General features: G+C 39.9%; 2 protein-coding genes across 3 annotated transcripts; both read left to right on the top strand.

Moving 5' to 3' along the window:
• Positions 1 to 1,262: 1,262 nt before the first annotated feature.
• On the top strand, positions 1,263 to 14,089 carry LOC147334399 (myelin-oligodendrocyte glycoprotein-like). 2 transcript variants are annotated; one of them, XM_086271885.1, is made up of 3 exons: positions 1,263 to 1,355; positions 2,261 to 2,614; positions 14,007 to 14,089. In XM_086271885.1, exons 1-3 carry the CDS (start codon positions 1,304 to 1,306, stop codon positions 14,051 to 14,053), a joined length of 453 nt encoding a protein of 150 aa, XP_086128011.1. In that variant the 5' UTR covers positions 1,263 to 1,303; the 3' UTR covers positions 14,054 to 14,089. The 2 variants fall into 2 exon arrangements, with proteins under 2 accessions (XP_086128011.1, XP_086128002.1); XM_086271876.1 differs by lacking the exon at positions 14,007 to 14,089 and adding an exon at positions 9,974 to 12,924.
• Positions 4,545 to 23,694, top strand: LOC147334398 (uncharacterized). Its single transcript, XM_086272150.1, has 6 exons — positions 4,545 to 6,131; positions 7,178 to 7,229; positions 9,199 to 9,552; positions 21,796 to 22,149; positions 23,106 to 23,245; positions 23,422 to 23,694. Exons 2-6 carry the CDS (start codon positions 7,178 to 7,180, stop codon positions 23,569 to 23,571), a joined length of 1,050 nt encoding a protein of 349 aa, XP_086128276.1. The 5' UTR covers positions 4,545 to 6,131; the 3' UTR covers positions 23,572 to 23,694.
• The last annotated feature ends 2,923 nt before the right edge of the window (positions 23,695 to 26,617 follow it).

The following is a 26,617-nucleotide window of genomic DNA, read 5'->3' as shown; positions in this document are numbered from 1 at the left end:
TGGCTCAATGCTTAGATACATGTGTAAAAAGAAAATGTACGAGCTGTGAAGACCATTTCTGATAAAATGAAGAGTAGGCTGATATATTAAATATTCCTTTATTGGGTGAGAAAATCAGACCATGTCATAACTGCTTTAAGTCATACAGAATAGATATCAGAGCCTTAAACAGGCTGACTTCTGCTAAATGGGTCAAACTGGGCAGAAAGTCTACAAACACATAGCATCCTTATAGAATATGATGTAACACTATAGATCAACTTACCTCAGAATATATAAAGCATATAAACAGTTACAGCAATATGATGCAACAAACACAGCAGCTACTGATCCAAAATACTCAAAGCTTCATAGAACTGAAACAAACATTTATTTTTAGGTCCATTCTGCTGCTGATACATACTTTATTATTCTGAATATTAAACTTGTTGCTGCCTTTCATAGTGTGTAACTTGAAGGCCCTGAGTACTTTCTCCCACACTGAAAACACTGGGAGGATAAAATTATTTGAACATTACCTAATAAGACTGATTCAGGACAGACAGTTAGTTATGTTAAACTTTTCTAGCAGTCCTTCACAAACAGGGAACAGTCTGTCTATTCTCTCCATCTGTCAGCTGCTGCTGGCTCTTCCTCCTCCTCTTCCTCACACACTGTTGAGTTCGGTGGATCATCGGGGATGCAAAGCCTCACAGATGATGTGCAGCAGTGGGTCCGTCAGTCTGTCCTCACTCTGGACACTTGCAGTTGTCACACATGGAAATCAAATGTGTGATAAGCTTCAAACACAAGTGTAACTTATAAATAATTCAGTTCAATTCAATTCAATTTTATTTATATAGCGCCAAATCACAACAAAAGTCGCCTCAAGGCGCTTCATACAATACATGTTCATACTTTTATTACACAATCAGAGAGTAAGAAACAAACAAACCCAAACAGATGCCTGTAGGAAAAAAGTGGGCTTTGGGGTAGGGAAACAGCCTTCAAAGACGTCTAAGACAGTGCTGAAGCTACGCAAGGACCCATGACACTCAGACAAATGCAACATATTGAAAATTGTGTAAATATATTTGCTCGGGTGAAAATCCCCCAGTGATAGTGTTGTAAGGTTAAAATGATTGGTTATAAATATCCTAAAATGTTAAATGAACATTTCTAATTGGTGTTGTGGCAGCTGCAGTTTCAGCGATAAGATTAGGATCAGTCCCCCGCTATATAAAAGGCTTGGTGTTGATGTAGGCTTTCCTCTCTGTCTCACTATCAGGCTGCTGCTACTCCCCTCTCCACCCTCCGCTCACAGATGGCTGCTGTAAGATTGCTCCTGTTTTTGCCTCTAGCATCTGTTTCTGCAGGTTAGTGAAACACACTTACATTTTTAAAATTTCTTCTCAAACCAAAAACTCATGAGTAAAGTGAACAATGTTTATGCTAGCTGAGCTCCATTTAATTCACATGGGAAGTTAATTAGTGCCCAGTTAATGGTTTTGTTTGTAAAGGTTTAAGTGTTGGCCGGATGATGTTTTCCTCCAACAGACAGTAAAAAATTTTATCGTTTCTAGTAATGTTCATTGCTTATGTCCACATGAACTGACTGATTAAATAAGCATGTTAATCTGTAGCATCACTGCAATCCCTGAGTTTATAAACAAAAAATACAAACTTAGGATTCACACGTCTTTTTCTCTTAATTGGTTCAAATATTCATTTGTCACACTCGGTTCATACTTTATTAGCTGTCCCTTTCACTTTCTCTTCCTGTTTGCATACATGTTATCTTACAGATGCAGACTCTCTCTTCACTCCCCTACACTCTTAAACGAGTGTAATTTATTTACCAACAGTAAATAGTTAATTTATAGTTAATTTATTTTTATATTTTTATAGTTTTATTTAACTATATTAGACTTTAAATTATTATGTAATTTAAAATGACATAATAATTATGTCATTAAACTGGAAGCCTGATATGGTGACTCTGGTTATAATTGAATCATCAAAGTGTTTGTGTATATCTTTTAAATTACCTTGAAGCAGCAGTTTTCAGGCCCATACGTTGCGGGTTTGAAGGAGTTAATGCATCTCAAGATAAAATTTTTACATTTCTATAACACTTCTTTTGACTGCTCCCTTTAGGCATCAGCACAGCAGATGCAAATGTCAAATGTGCAGTTTTAACATCAGTTCCATGCATTAAAATTATAAAATGAATAATAAACATAGATGCATTAAGATAAAAACTGATGATTTTTGTCTTCAGCGCTACAGATGGGTTTGCAAGTGAAGCTTGGGGATGATGTCACTCTCCAGTGTCAAATTATCACAGATGAAAGAATCTCAGTGTTGAAGTGGAGCAGAGCTGACCTGAACACAGACGGCTATGTCTACTTCTACAGGAACAAACGCTCCTATGAAAACTACCAACATCCATCTTTTCATGGCCGAGTGAAGCTGAGGGACCCGGAGATGAAGGATGGAGACGTTTCTGTGATCCTGAAGAATGTCACATTTAATGACACTGGGATGTATGAGTGTCACATAGCTGTGAGGAACCCTGTGAGAAATAAAAGAGTTCACACTGAGATCAGTCACTTCATCAACCTCACAGTCACAGGTGAGTTTGTCACCCACAAAAAACAACATTGTCTCATTTATAATTCAGTTAAAATGTTCTCCACTTATCACGTTAAAATATACATAATGAATAAGTTTAAATTATTGACAGTCCCTCTGCTCACTTCTAGTTTGAGTATGAAGGGTGAAGTCGTAGCATGCTGCTAACACAGAGGCTAACAGAGCATCTGTGGACTGTCAGCAGTTTCCTCGCCTTCTTTGAACTTTCGCGGTTTCTGTTCTCGCACACCCTCTGCATAAATAATTTGATTGGGTGACTGTGTTTTCGGCCAGATTAAAATATATGGGAATAAGAACTGTATGTATGAGAAAAGGTCTGCAGAGTGATCGGTAATAGATTTGGCTGCAGATCCAGTCCGTGGTTTGCATATTGGTGATGTGGCATTAGATTTAAAAACAAAAAATGCTAAGTGGATAAACATGAATTCAAACCTCCACACAGGTTTATGTTAAAGGTAAAAACAGATTTTTTTGAAGGTTGATGTGGGATAAAAGGAGCTGTATCAGCTCTGCAAGCAGAAAACTGAACAGAACCTTAGTCTTGTTTGACATTCTTAGTCTCCAGAACATCTTAGTCTAGATGTTTATGTTATTTCTTATTTGTATTAATTTCAGAACCACATCCTTACTTGCCAGCCAGAGTGTGTGTTCAATGTGGGCTCGTGGTAAATAAAGTTCTTCCACTCTGACATCATTCCCGTCTGTGACGTTATTACCAGGGAACAGTACAGAATCACATTTCAGAGAAGGTGGTCCAGGGCGTCCGCTATAACCGCAGAGTTTTCATTTCAGTGGCAGATCTCACACATGCTGCTCACGGCTGTAAAACTGAAAATGAGGTTTAGTGATCAGAAAACTAAAAAGAAACTGTGATGATGAAAGTTTCACGCTGACTTGAGAACTGACACGACTGACAAACACTCAAGAATATCGTTACACAACACGGTGACAGATCTCTCTGACTTTATGAAGATCATTTGGAGACATTTCACTTTTGTGTTGAAACCACAAAATAAATTCTTTGATTTGGATTTAGTGTTTCACTTTAAAATTCCACTTTACTGAAATTTCATGAACGACACCAATCCACTCTGTGTCAGCTGCTTTATGTTCACACTGAGGTGACCTGTAATGACTCATATTCTGCATGATTGAACTTCCTCCTGCACTCTTTGTGTTTCCCTGGAGTAACAGATTAAGAATGAATCGCCTTTTTTTCCTTCCTCAGTAAAAAAAAGACTTCTAGATGGTGTGTGACAGATTTTATGATGATGATGTTTGAATATTTGTGTCTTCTATGATGATACTGGTTGTCGCTCAAGTTGCTCTTCTGCCACCTGGAGGCTTGAAAGTGTTAAAGCATCAATCTGCAGCTCAGTGAAAGTGACATCAGAATAACCAGCACAGCCAAAGAATCCCGAACAAACTGAAGTGTTTGCAGTACAGCTGCAGTGCTGACGGGCAGTAGTGGTTTTTGATATGGGCGACATGGGCGGTCGCCCAGGGCGGCATCGTGGTTGCTTGCTGCTGAAGTCAATTTAAACTTTATTGTCATCTCCACTACGTACAGTCCATAAGACGACGAGACGACGAGGCTTACAGTTTGATGATTTAAAGTCTCACACACAACCTGTCGAAAGGGGGGGGGGGGGGCTGCTGCTTCCAAATAGAGCACATTTCATTCATAATGTTGTAAATCCAAGCCCATTATGTATTCATGATTTGAATCCTGGGTTGTGTGAAATCCCAGAAATAAACCCTAGACAAAGTGAATCTGTGAACTAAGGTGTAGGTCTATTAGGTTATGATCCTCGGGTTGTGAGGTGGGTGTTCATACTGGAGGGCAAAATTAAAACCAGTGGAAGACGGACAAGAAAAGTTCAAAGCCATCAGGAGCTCAGTTTAGAAAAAAGAAGAGGAGGAGAAACGAGCAAAAGATACAGGTAAACAGATGTGTCATTGGATAATGGCAGGTCATCCTGTAACAACCAGAATCAGAATACTTTATTAATCCCTAAGGAAATAACGTGCGTTACAGTTGCTCCAAGAAGAAATGGTAAAAATAGTAGCAGTAACAGACTAAACTCCAAACAATACATTATGTTACAGATTTTACACATTTAAGAAATAGCACTAATATGTAGAGATCACTCAATTATAAATATCAAGGATTAACAGAGGTGATTATAATTATAATATAATATAATAATTATATAACTATCAAGAAAATTTTCAAGAATATTCCAGAGTAGAAAAGAGCGCGTGTAAAAAGGGTGTAAGTTTTGCAGTGTTTACAGTGTGTTAAGTGGATGCGTTGTACAGGGAGATGGCCACAGGCAGGAAAGATTTCCTGTGTCGTTCAGTGGTGCTTTTTGGTAATTTCACCCTCTCACTGAACGAGCTCCTGTGACTGACCAGCATGTCATGGAGTGGGTGGGAGGTGTTATCCAACACTATCTTTATCTTGGACAACATCTGACTCTCAGGCACCACCCTAACAGAGTCCAGCTCCATCCCCACAACATTACTGACCTTGTGGATCAGGTTATTTAGTCTGTTTGCATCTGTCAGTGCCAGAGGGAGAGTTCGCCCAGGGCGCCAAACAGGCTAGGACCGCCACTTCTGATGGGTCACATATCAGTGAAAAGTGAAATATTTCACTTCTCCTCAAAGTGAGAAATCAGATTCAAGCACTGGTGTAGTTTGAGTACTTTCACACAAAAAGTTAAAGCTGTTGTGTTGATATTTAAAGTGCTTTGATTATTTTTGGATAACAAGAGAACAGCTCTGAAGGAAAAAAGCACATAAACAGAAACTGACTTCATATAATTCAGTTTTTTGAGCAGCTGAAAGTAGCTACAAGCTAAATCCTCTTTTGTCAAAACACATCACTTCCTGCATCTGTTACAAATTAAAAGCCTTTGTATGAACACTTCGATTGGATGTCTGACCTAGGGTTTTATTGTGAAGCACTTACAGGAACTTGCAGTAGGAGCATGAGATGAAATAGAAATGCCATGCAGTGTATATAAAGGTTAAAAGTTACAGAGATTCACGTAAGATGATCGTGAATCCTTTTGATTCTATTAAAAAGCTTCTGTGATGGTTTTAATATGACTGATTATTGATTAATGATCAGGTTTGTTGTTGATCAGCTGTGAAACACGAAGCCTGCCAGACGTTTATTTGAGTAACGTGACCTTCTTTGTTATTACGCACGTGTTTCTGATCCCACCCACAGACTGTTTTTGTTCGTCCTCGTGACACAAACAGTCGCCAGAGCGCGAGGCTGAGAACAAACCCACCTGTCATGACACTCGGGAGTTTTATTTTCAAATCGAACTTCGACATCGTCCGGATTAGAATTAGGATAAAGGGATAAGGGATGTTCTGTTCCCAGGAAATCTCACCAGCCTTGGATATTTAGCGAGCTTGAAGAGTCGGGTCAGCAGAACAATGAGGCGGAAATGTCTGTGCTGGGCTCACCGTGACTGCAGGTGAGCGTTAACTCGTTTTGACTCCATCAGTGTCATACAGGAGCTTTCTTCATATTTATGAACGCGACTGTAAGTGGACCTCGTGGCCTCACTGCACAAAAACAGTTACTGACACGAAGTGGTTGAATGTGGGTTTTTTTCTCTTTTTTTTCTTTTTGTCTGTTGGCTGTTTGTCTGTGTCTGTTTGTGCACGCTCACATAAAAAGTGGGTGTTTTGCTTTCCCCTCTCTCCGCCCGTAACACACTATTTGGGCGCCGCCTGAATCAGAGTGAGGACAGCTTACATATAAATCAGACATGAGACCAGCAGCAGCTATGAACACTCAGTGCGCCAATTATTTCAGATGTGAATAAATTAGAGCTGGAACTTTAATTTGGATCTGCTGCTCCGTGCGTTCAGGTCTGACGCTGATCAAGAATGAAAGAAACCTGGACTGGATCCCTTTAGTCTTTGTCTCTTACTGATTGAAAGTTATCGGTGATAAAGATCCTCTACATGTAACTGAATACTTCCCTGAGCTGCATTCTAGCAGCTGCAGTTCCAGACTTGAAGGCATCAGGACCAAACATGGGTGCCAAAACGAATTAATAGATAATTAATGAGAACATCAATGGACATTTAATTATTTATATATTTGTTTCATTAAATCATAATCAACTAAAGCAGATTTATTTCACCTGAAAATGATTTTTTTTTCTGTTCTGATGGGGGAAGGGAGAGGAATTCAGTTGAGCTTCCTGTTAATCCACTGGTGAACTGTCACATTTATAAGTCTAAAAAGGAAATCGGAAATCAAAGTTTTTGGGGGTTTTCTATTGATTTGTTGACTTTTTTCTGTCTGAAATGTCATACATTCTTCATTGCATTTTTAAAGTGCGGATTATATATGGTTCTACTTTCCGGTGTGACTGTAATTTTAAATAGTTTAAATAGTTTCGTTTTTAAAGTGGCCCACCCTCCCTAAAAAGGCTGGTCTGGAATGTGAGCTGCTTCTTTCTGTTTAGGTCAGGGCTGCTATAATCTTCTCCCCTCTGGCTTGTCACAGATGGCTTTTGTCAGATTTCTCCTGTTTTTGTCACTAATTTCTGTGTCTGCAGGTGAGTCAAACAGTTTTTTCCTTGCTTATTCTTTCTGCAACTAAAGGCAGTTTTATAAATGAGCGAGTTCTGTTCGTGTCTCAATGTTCCATTTAATTTACGTAAAAAGGTTATTGGCACCCAGTCTAAAGGTGATAAATTCACTCTCGCTTAACAGGTGAAATCTCACTACTAGGTTGTGACCCCTTTGTGACAACGGGATGGTCAAAAGACTTTTTTTTTTTTTAATCCGGCTAATCACGCATTCCTAGTCGGAAAACGGGATTTGCGAGAATGAGCGCTTCATCAGGAAACTAATGAGTCATGGAATGAGGTTCGGCTGATTGCAAATGACAAAGGAATTAAACTTTCTCTTTTCGTAATTGGTTAAAATAAATAAATAAATCATTGATATAAAATGGGTTATAGATCACATGCATTACTTTTAACTGCAAACTTTAAATGTAATTATTTTCTTCATTGAGCTGTGAGGAAAAAATAATAGTAATTCTTGAAGACTTTTAGAAAGGATAAAGGGACTGAGAATCAACTATGACAGCATCAGAGTTCACAAGTGCACTTTTGGGTAAATATATAATAATTAGCAAACATCCACACAGCTGTAGTTGGCATGACTGGTTATCATGTGTCAGGCTTGCTTCTTATTATAGAAAGAAACTTTGGGGTTTCAATAGATGCATGTTTTTACTGTGTGTTTTGACGTTTTCTTAATATTTAATTAATTCAGGTGTGTAAAGCTGTAATAAAAAATCTAAATCACGCTTTTGTTCTGTATCCTTCCTCCACTGTCTACCTTGTTGATGGTTGTCCCTGTTACGTTGCTCGCTCAGAGATAACAGTATACATGTTTGGATGGAGAGAAACAGTTGGATTACTGCAAAAAGAATAATCATACTTTAACTATAGTTTACATTTTCTAAAAAGTGTAAGTAAATCAAATCCAACTAAAAGCAATACTTTGAAAAGTTTACATTCCTTGAGAACACCACAGCATTGGGAAACTCAATATTACAAGTGATGTTGAAAACAAGGAGAGGACAATTCTTGGAAATCAAAGGGAGTTTGGTCTTAGCCTCCACTTGGGTTTTGCTATGATGACAGAGGACAAATGGAGAAAAAAAGAGGAAATGCTGACACACCTGTGTAGGTTTGGTCACATAGATGGATCAGAAGACCACGTGTGGTTTTTATTACCCAGTTACCAAGTTTTGTCAATCAATTACATTTTCAGTTAAAGTTTGCCAAATGTTGCCATTTGAAACAAGTGTATAAAAGTAATATATATTCTAAAACTGTCATATTATATATGCTTGTTGTTGTCTCTAATACAATATAATAAAACTAAAGCCCCATTTGGGCCTACCACCTCTGCTCTGCTTTACTAGCTGAAAAGCAACCAAATATAGAGGGTAAGAGTGGACAGAATCGCAAAGATGGATTTCAAATATGCTCTCTGAATCTATATTGATATAGTGCATCTCAAACGACTGTGCTACTATATCTATAAAGCTGGTTGCTGAATTTCAGGGTCTGTGTAAAGTCTTGACTGTAAAACATTTCAAAGTAATGTGGTCGTGTAATCGCATTACACTATTCAATAATCAAATAAGTTGCTGAACGAAATTCAGTAACTACATAAAAGTTAAGGACATTTTGAGCATTCTATCTTTATCTAATCTTTCAGTACATAGCATGGTCTAGATTTAAATTCTCTTCATTCCCATTCTCTTGTTCTTCTTTTTTTTAAACATAAAGTGAACTTTTTAAATCATGCACAGAGAACCTGATATGGTTACAGCGCTGAATACAGGGAGGAGATGTTTTCACGCCTGATATTGGTGAAATTTTCCTTCAAACTTAGTTTGGTCTACTGTGGTTTGTTTAAAAATATTAAATGTCCTGTTTTAATGTCAGTTTCATGCATTAAAAATGTCTTTGCAATAAGAAAATTGATCGTTCTTTTCTTCAGCTCTACAGCAGAATATGCAGGCGACGCTCGGAGCAGACGTCACTCTCCAGTGTCAGATTACTACAGATGAAAGAATCTCGGTGCTGAAGTGGAGCAGACCTGACCTGAACACAGACGGCTACGTCTACTTCTACAGGAACAAACGCTCCTATGAAAATTACCAACATCCATCTTTTCATGGCCGAGTGAAGCTGAGGGACCCGGAGATGAAGGATGGAGACGTTTCTGTGATTCTGAAGAACGTCACGTTTAATGACACTGGGATGTATGAGTGTCACGTAGCTGTGAGGAACCCTGTGAGCAGTAAAAGAGTTCACACTGAGATCAGTCACTTCATTGAGCTCACAGTCACAGGTGAGTTTGTCATGCCAACAGCAAATGGAGTGCGTCCATAATGTCGTAGTTAGCATGTTCACTTAGCAAGTTCAAGCCCAGGTGACACAAAACCTTTGGGCTATAGTCAGCAAAAACATATGTGTGTTTAGTGTCACATGTCAGATAAAACATGCTGAGCTGCTCACTCTGTTGCGAGTAGCTTTAATACAGAAAATGACATGCACTGAGCTAGCAGTTCTTACTACTGTATATCAAGGGTAAAGTCGTAGCATGCTGCTAACATAGATGCTTTCGGTCAACAGCCAAACACATTTTATGTAACTTGACATCTCCTTAACTGCAGCTGACTGAAGCTGTTCTCCTGCTAGCTTTACCTGCTGAACACGTTAAAGCTCACATCTGAGGGTTTCTTCTCTGACAGCTAATCTTTGCTCTGCAGGTGAAGTGCATGAAAACATGTTGGAGAAGCACATCATGGAAAGAGAAGATGCTGATGGAAACAGTGAGGTTGAACAGGTTGAAGCACAGACTATCCTGATTGTTGTTGCTGCTGTTGCTGCTGTTGCTGCTGTCATTGCTGTTGCTGCAGCTGTTGGTTTGTTAGTGTTGCTTCTTAAGAGAAATAAGAAGCAGCGTCTAACATCCTACTGAGGAAGAATCAGTCCTGCTGATTACAAATAACCGCCATAAGGATTTAAATATATTTAATTTAAAGTGAAAATGATAAGATCACAAACTGTTTGTTTATTAGATGATAATTTGTAACCATTACAACGATTAAATACTGTCCTCACATATCTATCATAAAAATGCCCTCATAACTACATTTATAATTATTAATACTAGTTAAATATATACACCTAGAGAACAAGTCTTGCTTATTGAAGCTAATCTGTGCATTCAAAGCAGTGGTAGGAAACTTTGCGTGCACACCTTCGCATGTATGGAATGACACATGGATATTTGTGCTTGCAGGTGCACTGCAAACATTTTATGTACTGCATACACATGGACACATTAGAATTACTAACATAACTGAAATGTATGTGTTTAGACTTTGAACCATCTGGAGTACCAAGAAAATCCATGCAAAAAGGCCACAGGCAAGATTTAAACCAGGAATATTCTTATTGTGAGGCTAATCACACCAAATTATAATAATAAAAGTTATAATAACAACTGGAATAACAACAAAAAAAAATCCCGATGGCACGTTGTGAAGGAAGGAGGGTGTGGGCAACCAAAATGAATGCTCTGCCCATGAAAGTATGGAGGTTGGGGAGGGAGAGAGACCGACCATGGCAATCGAGACTGTGTGTGTGGGTGCAGCAGGTTAGACAGGTACTGTGGGACCAGGCCATTGAGGGATTTGTAAGTGGGGGAAGAAAAACTTGTAGTGTGTAACTTTAGTGGATGCCGATGGAAATGTGAGGGTGGGGGGTGATGTGTTGTTAAGACCGTTTGTAAAATGTTAAGACCGTTTGTAAAAAGGTCAAATTTGACCCAAACTGAAAGTAAAGGGTTGAGCAAAGATTAAACGCTGACACTTCAGTAACTACGTTTATCAAGTACACCACACTGAAGGACATCTCTGCTGTCCATTTATGTCAAATCAAGTAAAGTTTTAGACATTGCGGGTGATAATTTTGAAACTACCTCACTTCCTCTGTCACATGATGTCAGACATTTTATCTTCACACTCTTTTATTTGAGCAGTGTTACATTTTGAGAAAACAAAAAAAACAAAGGAGAAAGACTGAAAAGATGTTTGCTGATGCTTTAGCAACATTTACCTCAAGACTGTAGGGAAAAAAAAGTCTACTGAGGTCAGTAAAGGTTCTACACCTCTGCAAAGGTGGTGGTATGGTGAATACATCAGTCAGTTACTGAGGCCTCCATATCCTCAACTCAGCTACAAATAGCCATTTTTTACTAATACCTACTTCGACTCTGCTCTGCTTGGTTTTGGTCATTTGCTTTTATAATCGAGTGCCACCTGACATGCATGCAGGCGTGAAAGTGATGCAGCCGAACATAAGGATGTCAAGGTGATACTTACTGATTGTTCTGTGGCTGTCCTTTCCCTCATTGCTGGCTTTTAACAGTGGCTAGTCAGCAACACTGACTAGCCATCAATAATGTCACATTTTTGGATCGCCACACTTAGTTCACTCATAAAGTACCAGGTACTACAAGATAATGGCAAACCCTAAAAACTGAGTCAAGCTGAGCCGACCTGACCTGAGTAGGTACTAATAGAAAAGGGCTAAAAGTGTTGAGTGGAGGGAGGGAGGGGAACAAAAAACTGGAAACTGCTCAGTGAATTAACATCCATTCAGTTTACTTTTTCTAATCAAAAGCAGAAGTAATATAGCATGTCTTTTTTAGCTTGGGTGTGAAGGAGGTTTCTCTCCACTTCAACCAAGTGCTGCTGATCTGATCTTTGGAGCCCTTAGTTTAGTGTTTTTATTATTAGGTGTTGTGAGCTGAGACTAAACAGATCTTACTGACCTGAATTACTTCTTCATAAATACTTTACATTCATGTGTATGTGTTTGCATTTTGCTGAACGTTTGATGAATTTTTGCCTCTTGCGCTTATTTATACCACACAGTCTGATCTGCACACATAGAATATCAATGCATATGTAAAGAAGACAATGACTTTAAAATATTTGGTGTTTTGTTTTTTTTTTTATATAAGCTGATTTTTTTTTTTTTTTAACTGTGATTTTTACATATTTGAATAAAATACAGTTTTCTGTTTGTTTTTTTTTAGGAGAGGCTTGACAGGCTTATTATTAATTTATCATCAAAATGGCAAGAATAATAACAATAAATAATAATGAATTATTATTTTTAATAATAATAATGGCATAGTGGTGGTGGTGTTATTGATATTATCATTATTATTAGATTCATTAAATGTATTCCTTTTGATTTTTGCTCTCCATTTGTGGATATTTAATTAAAATGAGCTCGACATCCCTCCTTGATACACACGTCACATACTCAGAACAAAAATCCTTAAGAAGAAACTGAAACTATGATTATTCAGATCATTTTGATTATAGGGATGTTGAGTTTCTGATAACTCCTTGTTTTTGTGTTGTATGTCATCAGTGTGTTTATTTCGAGTTTGATTGTTCAGTTTGCCGTGAACCATTATTATGCAAATTATCATGAGTACAATGTACAATGTTTCTCTACACTGCAAAATCAAGTGTTACTTAGCATTACTGAACTGTGAAGGTTTTGTCCTTTGGTCAACTGCTGCTTTGAAAAGCATGTATACTGAGCACCAGATGGTTTTATTTTCTGCTATTATCTGCACACCGCATAATAAATAAATCATTAAATTGTGTAAAGGAGTGCCGTTTGTGGAATTCAAATATTTGAAATAAGAATATTTATTATACTGCAGAGACAATACTGACACACGTTTGCTGAGTGTCCAACCAAATGTTAACAATAAGTGAGGGAAAATTGTTCCTCCATTCAACGAGTAAAGGTGAATATTAGGGAGGGAGGCTTTTTTTTTTCTACCTCGACTTTTAGATTTTCAGATTTGTTTTGTTTTTTGTACAAAAATAAGCAACTTGAATAAAATATGTTTACAAGAATAACATATTTTAAAGAGGTGGAAAAGGTTGTGTTCATGTTAAAAAAGAACAGCACTTCGTTTTAAACTAACATCACTGTTTTAGTGAACCATACAGTCCAGATGGGTTTTAGATAGTTACCCATTTATTTATGTAATACCCTAAAATTTGTACAGCACCCGTTCTCATTTATCTGTACCTACGGGCAGCAGGTGGTTCAAACCCAGTCTCTCTCTTTGAAGAGCTTTTTGTGAAATTATTAACCCCCCGCAAAATATTATGAAATTACAACATCATTTAATATAACTAAAGCTTCAAACAGGTTAAAAATAAGGTGGTAATGAACTTTCTGTTAAAGCAGGTTCACTGCTTTAGGCTCTGTGTGCACATAAAGAGATATTCTGCAAGCGATGATCAAATGGTGATTAAAAAACAAAAAATATAACGGTAAAAATTAATCAAGTTAACCTGAGTACACTCTCAGTGCTTCGTTTATTTCTAAGGTGACAGCTGCAAATTGAAACTCTGAATATTTAAACAGGATCAATTTAAACATTAAAGCGTACAGAGGAGAGCTGTATTGGTAATCTGGCATAATGGACATCTTCCCGGTGGGACGACCTATTTTTGGGCCGATGGGTCAATTGAAGGGCCGCTGCAAATCGCCTGTAAAGCAGCCCAGTCGTTCATTTTCAATACTGACATTGTATTGTAGTGAAATCTCTGAACGCAGCATCCTCCCCTACAGAGTTTAATGTAGAAGAAATAGTGAAACTATGGATGTGACAAGCTGATACACACACACACACAAAAAAAATAAATGCAGCAAAATGTGTCAAATTAATGACATGATAATTTGCTGTTGCTGCAGCTCCACCACCGTCAAGTAACCAGCAACACCCAATAACCACCTGTTAGCACCAGCTGTGGAGAAACAGAAGTGAAGACACAAAGGAAGGTGAAAGTAACATGGTAAGAAAATAATGGTGAGACATAATTAGGAATGGAGAGATTCAAGAATTCAAGTAAAATAACTGGCTACTTTGATCATCAGCCACCACTAATATCTAAAGTTTACCATATAATCAATTAAAATTGTCACATGCTGCCATGCAGTGCTGCTAAGATGTCCTAACCTAACTACAACTGTACCAACCTAATTAAAACCCATTATATATCTATCTAGCTGTGTGTATATATATATATATATATATATATATATATATATATATGTGTGTGTGTGTGTAAATATAATGTAGCAATAATCAAATGAGATGTAAACGTTTATAGGGTGTCTGTATCAGTAAAGGCCCCTATAGGTACCCCCCTCTGACGGAAGTGATCCCCCTCCCCCCTTTGTTTCCTTTCTTTAAATGTCACGCATTAAAAGCTAGTGAGGTGTTGCATGCATGCATGGGTGGTCTTTGAAGCTTACACCCACACACTAAACAAATGTGAGCCCTCTTTACTCATTTCTACTTAGACCACTGTCAGTTCGAAGGCACGAGATGACAGCACCTTTGTGATCCTATCAAAACAAAAGTGAAGGCAACAAACGCAAAGACTAATAGAAATAAATATTGTTTGAAAAAACACTTCTTATATCAAACAGTGTAACTGATGAATTGACTGTTGTTGTTGTTTTCTTGTTTTTTTTTATTTTTGTTTTTTTTTTTTGGGGGGGGGGGGGGGGTGTCAGTAAATTCGGTATATCAATGGTCAGTATATTTAATGGAGGCATGGAAAAAAAATTACCTTCATATACAGAGATTTAAAATATATGTCTGAAATATTCAGCTTTTTAATTCTCCTTATTTTTGTTCCCCAGGTAGCTTCAGAAGTATAGAAATATTAACACATTTTCACTCTGCAAACAAGGGAGCATGTTAAAGGCCCACATCACCCTGTGGGACAGGCAGTTGCACAAAGCTAATTCTTTCATAGGGATGAAAATTTGTCCCATTCACTTGGACACCAGGATCATTTTCTACTTGGGATTCCTTCTGTGTCAAAATAATGCTCTAATAGACTCAGAGTTTAACACTCTTAAATTCAGAAAGCTGTAAACTGGAACAAGATGATTGGTATGTTAAAACATCTTAAACAAGTGGTCAGGTAAGATGATCTCTTAGGAATAATTTTACATAAAGTTCCCAAACAACTTGCATGATGTAAAAAAATCACACGGCTTTCGTGGCCTTTTCTAGAAAGGGCATAGTCAGTTTCCAAGATGCAATGGTCTCTCCTGTCACTTGGAGGAGTTTGACAGCTGGCAGTCAAACTTGATTACCAGCTGAAATTCCTCGTGGGGATCACAATGTTATCCTTGAACCCAAACATGGCCAGTCACTGACAGAATAGTTAGGTGGAGCTGACTATCCCATAAAAAAAGCAGACAGAGGCTTCTCATGAGAGAAAGAGGGAAAGGTATGCAGAACTGTCAGCCACATGTACACAGGCAGGCTGGAGAGCTCACACCGGCCCAGTGGAAGTCAGGTGCTGATATTTCAGTTAAAAAACATTTGGTGTTGCAGGTAACATCTTGTAACGCCGTTATTCCCATTGCTGGTAGGGAGACATTTCTACTGCTGCTCCACCACACGAAGATGTTCTGGGATTAACAGAGTGAGTCATCAGGGAAGGATGTGTCCCAGCCCAACGACACTGTTAGAGGTGAGAATTGGGAGAAATGCCCAGGAGTTAACATTTGTTCTCTGCTGGTTTTCCTTCAATTTGTTTCATCTGAAATAATTATGTTTATCTAAAAGTCAATGCTAAGACATTTGAGCTTTTAGTGCTGTAAAGATGTAAATTTTCATCAGGTCATTCGAAAACTAAAATTGTCAAGGTTTCAGTGTGAAACTAAGAAGATGGACCACACTGCCATGTGAATCAGAGAGATTTATTTCACCGTGTAAAGGTAATTTGGTGACACCACAGAATAAATGGTTTTTATCTTTTTTATATGTATTCTTTATTGACTCGCAGTTTGCACTGAAACTTTGTGAATCAGGTTTTTGTTTGTTTTTTTACTTTGTTCTGGCAAATGCTTAATAGTAAAGGGGAAGCTTGTAAGAAACTGTGTAAAAGGCATGCTATAGCTAACTTTCCCTTTCTTTTGCCTTTCAGAATAATACTCATTTCCTTTAAACCACTCCCTTCCTCTCAACATAAGGTTTCAGTTGACTGAAAAATAAAACTTTTTGTTTAGTCTGCAGGCACTTCAGTGTAATCTGTTGTCACACATGGCTTTTCTCAGGGTCCTCCTGGGTTTCTTCCTAATTGCTGAATCAACAGGTGAGTGAAACAAAATTTGTTAATATTTTTATTCTGTACAACTAAAGGCTGACAAGAAAAAACTTTTATTTATATGAATGAGAGGGAGACTGGTGTAACAGGGAAGCTGCATGAAACAGAGGTAAAAAGTAACCAAAAGTTTAAAGACTGGAACAAAGTAATGGACGGTGAAAAAGAGCAATGAAGAAGAGAGTGCAGGCAGGATTTCAGGGGTGACTTGTGAAAGAACGGTAGCAGCAGGAGTGAGATGATAGTTCTATGTTGGGGGAAAACTCTGCAAAAGACCCAGGAGAAATAAAGACACAATGAGACAAAGTTACTTTTTATGCTTTAACGTGTACACGGGTAAGCTGTTAAGAACAACTCACACCATGAACAGAGGCTTGGCACTTTTTATAGGAGAGACAGTGAGAACAGGATAAGAAAATAATAAACAGATAAAATAAACAACTCCATATGTGGCGCTAGTCTCGTCAGCAGAGAGCTGGGAGAAAGCTGTGAGAGATAAAACAATCAAAACAATATGTCCCAAAACAGTATGTCTCTGCTGAGAAAGTCTAAAAGGATAATTCTAAACTAATCTAACCATAGACAAAAGGGCATCTTTGTACATTTAAAAGAAGGTAAAGAAACATAGAATCATTTTTCCTGTAACATATTCCCTCCTGTTTTAACTTATTTTAAATGTGCAAAACAGTTGTCTGAAAAGGTTACTGATTAGTTACGCTTAGCAATTTTCTAATTTTCAAAATATCAGAAATGTAAATCATGTGGTCTAAAGAATAAAACAAATAAAAAAGATAATAAAAGAACAAAGAAAAGTATAGTAAATGAAATAACAAAAGGAATAGTCAAGAGAAAGTAATAAAACTAAAACTACAAAAATAAAAGGATAAAAACCTTATGTTGTACCTGCATAAACTACTAATGTGTTAATCAGTGCATGATCACTTGACAAGTCATTTTTAATCACCACGTAATTTATTAGCAGCTATTACAGGTTCTCCTCTAACAGAATTGCAACGGGATGTTGTTCTTCTTGAGGCACGGCAACATAAGCAGTCATTGTAGTTGTTATCATCTTTGAAGTTATTACTCTTAGACATGGCGGTGTAGCTGCTCCAGATGTGTGGTCAGTGCATAAATGTCTCCTCCAGCGTCGTATCCATCAGGGATAAAGGTGCAACATGTCTCCCCGATCAGCTTGCAAACTCCTCCTTGTGATGCTGTTAGCAGGTCTAGAGTCAGTCTGTTCTTCAGCACCATCGTTCTGATGGCCTGCTGTTCTCCTGCTAAGGCCGTTCCCAGGGTCTTAGTCACCTCGGCAACTCCAATGCCGGGGATCAAGTTCTGTAAGAATTTCACTCCTCCTCAGATGCGAAACTCTGGTTCCTTTACTGCTTGGTGCCGTCCGTGCACATCCTGTCTGGTACTGAGTCTTTGTTTTTAGTGGCATTCGGTAGCTGTAGTTGGAGCGACAGTTGAGGCTCATCAGCGTCGTGTTACTGGCACAGGTTGCGTTGATTGAACAGGCCATACACTTCCTCTCGTTCCTCCGTGGGCAGAAAGTGTATATGTATTTACATAGGTGAGTAGGCAGCTCCCCCACTGCCCGCGATCCATTGTTCATCACACATACTGGCAGCTGCGCTGTGCTCAGTTTGTTTAGTAGAATGACATCAGGCAGTGGGTCTGAGACTTGGGGCCAGGTCAGTAGGTAGGTCTGTCCGGAACAGTTCACATTCGTGAGTGACGATGACCTCCAGGTTGCTTTAGCTGGGATGCTGTAGTTGGCCTTGGACCAAAGAGTACCGTAGCCTGGATGTGTTGCCAGGCCCAACAGGCACCAACTGCGATCTTCAGGTATGCTGTACGGCCATAGGCCAGACGTCTGTGAGGATAGGGGCATATGGGTACATGCATAGCAGTCAGTTTTATTATTCAAGTGAGCTGTAGTGTTCATAAGCTGCCACCAGAAATTAGTGGCGTATCCATGGGGAAACTTGGTGTACTTTCCTTTGTCATACAGTGTCTGCCTTTTCTTCATATAGCGTGACTTGTTGTCCCTCACGGAAGCAAAGATGAGGAGCCCGGCCAGGGTCAGGGCCGCTGCAGTTATTAGGAGCCACCACCTCATGACAACAGGACACACCCTCCTGTTGTGAGTAGACCCCTCGGCCAGAAAGGCTGATCCCTCCACCGAGCGAGATCACGACAATTGGGCGAGCCTGTGCCGGCTGAGTTTAGATGGCTTAACCTGATATGGTCCCTCCCACCTGGGTGCGCTCCAGTTTTTCCTTTGGAGCACCTTGATCAGAACCCAGTCACCGGGCTGTAATCTGCAAGACACTTGATAGACATCATTACATTCTTCGTTATTTACAATCACCTCTTTATTTTCCTACAACTTAGACATTTTGCTACTGAAATTGTATCTGCCTTTTTCACTGGGTAGATTTCTGGCCACTTTGAGAATACATCTATAACCACTAGGGCGTATTTTTACCCTTGGCATTCATTTAGCTCAATAAAGTCCATATGGATTGTGTGAAAAAGATAAGGTGGTGTGGGAAAACGGCCTCTTTGTGGTCTCAGGTTTCCCTGAGCATTATATTTTTGACACGTCATGCACTAGTGCTTTTAGCTGTGGCAAAGCGAGAGTCCAGTAATAATGTGGAACACCGTAGCCTGGAGAGAGACACACGCGGCTACTGTTTTCTGTGTTAGTGCTATCTGGCTCTGGTGGGGTGTCATTTAGCATGCACTCAGCAGTCATGCCATTCTTTTCTGGTATTACACCTATCTTAAGTTTTGTCAGAGCGTCTCTACCTAGCAAATTTACTGGACACGACGGGTCATATATGCATTTAATAAAGCACCTGCGGCCACTTGCTGTATATACTAGGTCTAAAGGGGCAGTTAATTGTTGTACAGTTGTGTGGCCTGAGGCTGACTTTACAACTAATTTGTCCTTTGAAAACTGTAAGTTTAAGTGGCTGCCTCAAAACTGTTTTGCATTATTTCTCTGTGGCCTACTCCTACAATCTCGTGTGAAGTGACCTTCCTCTCCACGGTTCTAGCAGGCGTTGTCTCTATTTTATCTGCTGTTTCTGCGTGGCTGTCTACAGCCTTGGTGTCTGTGACGTTGCTTGCCTCTCTGTTCTGCAAATGAGTCTCTTAGTCTATTGTCAACACGTCAGCCTTATTTTTAAGTTACAGAATGCTTCTTCTCCTTTTTTTTTTGTTTTTTTTTATTTATTTATTTTTTTCTCTTGGTTTGGGAGAATAGATGCAACACTACATTTTCACTTAAGGCATTTTTAGATAATTTCTAGTTTTTCAAACAATTCATGCATCTCACACATTTCAAACTTTGAAGTTAGGGTTGTTTCCCATTTATACATATATATACCGTATATATATTTAACTTTGCATTGCTCACAGCTCATAGCTCACAGCTCTAAACCTAGGCATTTTTCAATCATATGCCTAATCACTATGTGTCACTGTGACTCTCAATTTACAGACACTGTTTTGTCTGGACTTTTCTTTTCTCACCACTACTCGTCAGCAGGAGTGAGTTTTAATTTCACTTGCTTGATTACCCATCTTATTTATGTATTTACTTATTTTTTGTTTAAGTAATATATACACGATACAGCTGCTATCACCTTCGCTGGTATTAGAGACGAGAGTGGTTGCTCACACGCCCTTCGACTTTCGGACTAGTTCCGAAAGCGGTGTGAACTTTACGAGACGGAACTCGACCATTCTCTCAACTCACCAGCACGTCAGTGAACAGCAGTAAAAGAAAAACACAGTAGGAGCAGCTCAGTCTCTTATTGGACCGTGAAAATTCAGCTTGCTCCGTTAATTAAAACAATACACACACATTCACATTCACAGCTTTGACGCGCGCGCGACCGGAACCCTTATCATAAGGGGAGCTCCCAGAGCTACTTACTCCCTAGACCCAGTCTAGACCCAGCTGGGGGAGCTACCCAGAGCTCCAAAGCTACCAGTCGACGAGCTTCCAAAGCTACCAGTCGACGAGCTACGCTACCAGTCGACGAGCTTCCAAAGCTACCAGTCGACGAGCTACGCTACCAGTCGACGAGCTTCCAAAGCTACCAGTCGACGAGCTTCCAAAGCTACCAGTCGACGAGCTACGCTACCAGTCGACGAGCTTCCAAAGCTACCTGTCGACGAGCTACTTCCGCTATTTTAAATTCCCTGAATTTAAAATGCGCTTTTACGCAAGATTGTGTCAGTGTGTCTGTATCTACCTGATCAGTGTCGCCGGGTCTGGTCCACCTCGATCGGGCCCCACCACCGTGGGTCGCTTTCTAAGACGTTGGCCAAGACCCGAATTTAACGCTCTTGGACTTTTATCACACACCTGGTGTGTGAGCTGTCGACAGGCGAACAACGTGGACTGGTCACGGAGATGGGACACGATGGAGGTGCTCCGGCTCTCGAAGGACCAAGAAATGTTGGGGGAAAACTCTGTAAAAGACCCAGGAGAAATAAAGACACAATGAGACAAGATCACTTTTTATGCTTTAACGTGCACACGGGTAAGCTGTTAAGAACAACTCACACCATGAACAGAGGCTTGGCACTTTTTTATAGGAGAGACAGTGAGAACAGGATAAGAAAATAATAAACAGATAAAATAAACAACTCCATATGTGGCGCTAGTCTCGTCAGCAGAGAGCTGGGAGAAAGCTGTGAGAGATAAAACAATCTAAAACAATATGTCCCAAAACAATATGTCTTCGCTGGGAAAGTCTAAAAGGATAATTCTAAACTAATCTAACCATAGACAAAGGGCATCTTTGTACATTTAAAAGAAGGTAAAGAAACATAGAATCATTTTTCCTGTAACATTCTACAAGATGGTTGTGAGACCTGCTTTGATGAACGGCTTAGAGCTGGTTCCACGAAAAGGCAGGAGGCTGAACTGAAGATGCTAAGGTTTGATTTGGAGTGAACAGGATTGACATAATTAGAATGAATATATCAGAGGTTTGGAGACAAAGTCAGAGAGGCAAGTTTGAAATGCAATGGCATAGTCCTCTTAGGAGTTGAGATGACAGACACCCCAAGCCCACTGTGCAATGCCCCCAAACTGCAAAAAAACAACAACAAACAAACAAACAAAAAAAAACACAGGAGCGATAATTAGCATGTTAAATGTTAAGCTTTCTGAAATTCATTCATGCGATTTCATGAACTGGAGACAAATGTGAGATTTGATCATTTCAGTTATCACTTACATTGTATAAACAGCAGCTACACGTATTAAAGTAACAGTAGAGCAAGATAAACTTCATACTTACCGATTGTTCTCTTTCCTTCAGCTCTGCAGCAGGATGTGCAGGTGAAGTTTGGAGCAGACGTCACTCTTCAGTGTCAGATTTCCACAGATGAAATAATCTCAGTGCTGAAGTGGAGCAGAGCTGACCTGAACACAGACGGCTACGTCTACTTCTACAGGAACAAACGATTCTATGAAAACTACCAACATCCATCTTTTCATGGCCGAGTGAAGCTGAGGGACCCGGAGATGAAGGATGGAGACGTTTCTGTGATCCTGAAGAAGGTCACGTTTAATGATGCTGGGATGTATGAGTGTCACGTAGCTGTGAGGAACCCTGTGAGAAATAAAAGAGCTCACACTGAGATCAGTCACTTCATCAACCTCACAGTCACAGGTGAGTCTCTTCCCCAGCCCGGAAATTGCAGCACTTGCTCACTTTAAGAAGAATTTTCTGTACTTGTGTGATATAGTAAATGACCAACCAATATGTGTGTAGGTAAAATAACTCACCCACTGTCCCCTCTGCTCACTTCTACTCCGATGGCGAGTGTGAAGGGTAAAGTCATAGCAATCTTCTTCTTTCAGCTGCTCCCTTTTGGGCTTGATACAGAATCTCACTCTGATCATCCTTAGCATCCCCTTCTGTCACACCAACCCTCTATGGATGATCTGATATCCTCGTGTTGGTGTTGTTCCCAGACCATCATGAAAATGTTGTTCCAGGTTCAACATTGCAAGTGACCAATCACATTGTTGTGACGTTATTCTTTTGCGCGCCAAGCCATTCGTGCATTTATGAAATTCCAATGTTGCAATGTTGCAATTCTACTTACTGTTTATTAAAGGGTTACGGTTAAGGTTAGGATTAGGGTCAGGGTCTGTTGATCGGCGGACAGAGGCGGTTTCACGCAGCTTAAGTACAGTTTTTTGTTTTACGCCGGTTTTTCCCGAAGTCGCAAAAGTATGACGTCATAACATTCTGATTGGTCACTTGCAATGTTGATCCTGGAACAACATTTTCATGATGGTCTGGGAACAACACCAACACGAGGATATCAGATCAATCAACCCTCTATATGTCCTGCTTCACTACATCCATGAATATTCTCTGGACATATTCTCTCACACATGGATACTAAATGTACTTTGGTGGACATTGGTCATTAAAGCTATATTTTAGCTGTATATTTGAAAACTTTTTGCTGTTTTCGCAGCTGTAAAATATAATTTGCTCCAGATGAGTAACTGAAGCTGTTGTCAGTAGTTTCACCTGCAGAACACACACTCTTGTTGGTTTCTTATTTTGGTGTCTCAGCATTTCTGCTCTAACAATTCATGTTTTCTCTGCAGGTGAAACACTTAACAGCATGTTTGAGCAGCCCATCACTGAAGGAGAACATGGAGGTGGAAACATGCATTTCGTTCAAGAGAAAGAAACTCCAACTGTCCTGATGGTTGTTCCTGCTGTTGTTGTTGCTGCTGTCCTTGTTGTTACTATAGGTGGTTCTGTGCTTCTGTGGACGTTTAAAAGAAAGAAGCAGCAGACTACTGAGGCAACCACAGCTGATTTGAAATGTCCTGCTGCTAAAATTTAGAACTGAAACAGGTTTCATGGAGTGGATAGCCTGTCAGCACATCATAAACTGCCAACTGTCTCCACCTTCAGGTTTCTGGGCTCCCACATCTCTGCCTATCTCACTTGGACCCACAACAGCAATACCCTGCTAAAGAAGGCCCGGCAGCGGCTACACTTTCTGCTTGTCCTCAGGAAGAACAATCTGGACAGAAGCTGCTGCTGGCCCGTTCCCGCTCCTGAGTAGAGAGCATGCTCTCCTACCACCTGAGTGTTTGGTACACAGGAGCCACAACTGAGAACAGGAAGGCTGGCCAGAGGGTAATTAATATTGCCCAGAAACTCATTGGCTGCCCTCTGCCACCCCTGGGGGTCATCATCAGCTCCTCCTATATCCTCCTAATATATCTATATCACTAAAGCACTTCTGGATGGATGCAAACTGCATTCCGTTGCCCTGTACCTGTGCATGTGCAATGACAATAAAGTCGAATTCTATTCTATCAGGAAAACCAGGGACATCACAGGTGACCCCTTGTGCACTCTGGTTGGTGCCACAGGTCAATGACGTTCAACACCTCCAGACTCACTAACAGCTTCTCCCCTAGGCTGTGAGTAAACACGCTGTACATGTACAGTAACAATAATGGTCAATTCTATTCTATTCTATTCTCCATTCTCATAGCATTATTCATGATTCTCTTGCTCTTGACGGAGGTGGTCACACTTTTCTCCTTCTCCCTCTCCCTTATCTTTCCTGCTTGGCTTCTCGTGTCTTTTGTATTGTCTCGCTTATTCTCTAACCCTCAAAGAGTTTCTCAGTTTTGTTCTCTAAAACCTAAATAATTATGGATTTGATCAACTGGTCCAGTAATGGAATTAACACCTTCCGGGGCTTGGGAGAGCTTGATTGTCCTGAGGAGACGTTTGCTGCCGCATACTCGATGGTCGGTTGCGTCATGTGTCTGGCGACACTCTCGATGGAGGACATTGAACGACATCTACCAATTCGGAACCACGATCTGACTGATTGGAGCTGGCTCGGACCTGGCTTATCGAAGTACAAGAAACGGCTACAGCTGTTCAAAATCCCACAAGGCTGGCTGACATTATAGATGATGGGCAGGGCTGTGAGTACTCAGACTGTGTTTTGAACTCAATATGGATAACATCTTGGAGAGAAGTCTTCCCCATGTGATGTTTGTGTAATGTATGTATGGTTGGAACGGTAAGATGACGCTGGCACGGCTGGCAGCCTTAACCCAATTTCCCTCTGGATGAATAGTATTATCAATCAATCAATTCAATTCAATTACCTCTTTTGAAAAAAAGCAGGAAAGGAGCTCAGGCAAAACTCATTGAAAAGATGCTAAAGACATCTTTGAACATACGTCTAAGGAACGCCAACCATTTCTTCACGGGTTGCTAGGTGACAGTGACAACGCCTCAGTTAACTGCTATCCTGAGAATCGCAGCCACTTTGAGGTGGCAGTTCTAACCACTGTAACATCAGCACACTCTGACATTTCCACCCGCCTCAACTGAGGAGTGTGGCTGTAGCTCAGGCGGTAGAGCAGGTCATCTACTGATCGGAAGGTTGGTCTAGTCTGCATGCCATCCTTGGACAAGATACTAACACCAAATTGCTCTCCGATGCATCCATCGGAGTATGAATGTGTGTAAATGTTAGTTAGAAAGCACTTAGAAACATGTGCTTGTGCAAATGGGTGTGAATGGGTGAATACACAAGTTGTATAAAGCGCTTTGAAGCGCTCAGAAGAGTAGAAAAGCGCTGTATAAGAACAAGTCCATTTACCATTTACCAAAGGAAAGGCACCCAGCATAAAATCTTTGTCAAATCTTTGTTTTCTTTTAACACATCTTTTTCTATTCGTACCTAAAGCTTCTATTGTTTTATTTGTCTGTATGTATTATTTTTCAATAAATTTAACTAAAAAATTGAACTCATTATATACCAGTACTGTCTTTCTTCTACTGAGTGAGCTCACTGAAACTTTAGGATGACTGAATCTTTTCAAGCATCAAACAAAGTCTGATCAGGAAACTTGTCTTGAAAACTATTGTTAGCATTGTGTCACTTTTTTGTGTGTTGTTTTGTTTTTTAAATTTGTTGTTTTTAATCCTGTGATTAACCGTGTGAGTGAAACAATTTGTTTCCGTAATCTGAGAAAATAAAGAGGAAATCACTTTTGCAAAAGAGTATACATTTTGAAATCCTTCAAAAACATGTCAAAATATCAGCTGAGAACGACACCTCGGGTCTTACAGCAACAGGAAATTGATTTATTTCATCATGTCTGAAAATAAATTCCCACCTGACCCTTCAGAAAAAGCTGATGTTTTACTCAGTAACAAGGCAATAAATTTCCAGAACATGGGCTGTCATATGCAGTTTGTTTTCCTAGTAATACCATGTACATATACAATTTTCAGGGTAGAAATTCTCATTTAAACTCTGTTCAAAGCTGCTACCAGATCAGCTTCTCCCTCCAAGTTTTGTTAAGCGTTGTTTCTATAATGAGTTTTGAGCAACAATATCATGGGATATACCAGTGGGATGGTCCCTGGATTTCTTGAAAGCATCTGACTTTAGGTTTCTGTCTAAGCTTTTTCTTTTCTTTTCTTTGTAATAATAATGGGGAGACTTGTGTTTTGAGGATTGTATGTTTTTTTGGGTCTTTGTTTTGGTTATCCATGATCCATCTATCGACCTTCTTCTGCTTATCCGGGGCCGGTCAGGGGGGCTGCAACCTAAGCAGAAAAGCCCAGACCTCCCACTCCCCGCCCACCTCCTCCAGCTTGTCCGGGGGGACACCAAGTCGTTCCCAAGCCAGCTGAGAGATATAATCTCCCAGAAAACCGCGCCCAGGAAGCATCCAGATCCCCAAACCACCTCAACTGGCTCCTTTCGATGTGACGGAGCAGCGGCTCTACTTCTACACCCTCCCGGATGCCTGAACTGCTCACCCTATCTCTAAGGGTGAGGCCTCATTCTTTTGGTCACCACAGCTCATAACCATAAGTGAGGGTAGGGACATAGAGTGACTGTAAATCGAGAGCTTTGCTTTTACACTCAGCTCTCTCTACACCATGACAGACCAGTACAGTGTCCACCTCACTGTAATCACAGCAACAATCCATCTATCGATCTCCTGCTCCCGTCACTTGTGATCAAGACCCTGGATACTTAAACTCCTCCACTTGGGGCAGGAAGTGGAGGAGTATCCTCTTTCATTTATTGGGCATTTTCTAGTCGGTTTCACTCTGA

This window comes from Aulonocara sp. 'chitande type north' Nkhata Bay, linkage group LG3 (genome assembly GCF_057382095.1).
Source record: "Aulonocara sp. 'chitande type north' Nkhata Bay isolate Kocher_YH1m ecotype deep benthic linkage group LG3, A_spYH_male_GT1.1, whole genome shotgun sequence".
NCBI lineage: Eukaryota > Metazoa > Chordata > Actinopteri > Cichliformes > Cichlidae > Aulonocara > Aulonocara sp. 'chitande type north' Nkhata Bay.
The sequence above is the reverse complement of the archived record's forward strand: the minus strand, read 5'-3'. Positions and strand labels throughout refer to the sequence as shown.

Coding starts and splice junctions, on each gene's coding strand:
- LOC147334399 (XM_086271876.1), top strand. CDS start 1,304: ATGGCTGCTGTAAGATTGCTCCTGTTTTTGCCTCTAGCATCTGTTTCT. Junction 1,356..2,260: donor TCTAGCATCTGTTTCTGCAG/GTTAGTGAAACA, acceptor TTTTGTCTTCAG/CGCTACAGATGGGTTTGCAA. Junction 2,615..9,973: donor CATCAACCTCACAGTCACAG/GTGAGTTTGTCA, acceptor TTTGCTCTGCAG/GTGAAGTGCATGAAAACATG.
- LOC147334398 (XM_086272150.1), top strand. CDS start 7,178: ATGGCTTTTGTCAGATTTCTCCTGTTTTTGTCACTAATTTCTGTGTCT. Junction 7,230..9,198: donor ACTAATTTCTGTGTCTGCAG/GTGAGTCAAACA, acceptor TCTTTTCTTCAG/CTCTACAGCAGAATATGCAG. Junction 23,246..23,421: donor TTGTTGCTGCTGTCCTTGTT/GTTACTATAGGT, acceptor CTCCACCTTCAG/GTTTCTGGGCTCCCACATCT.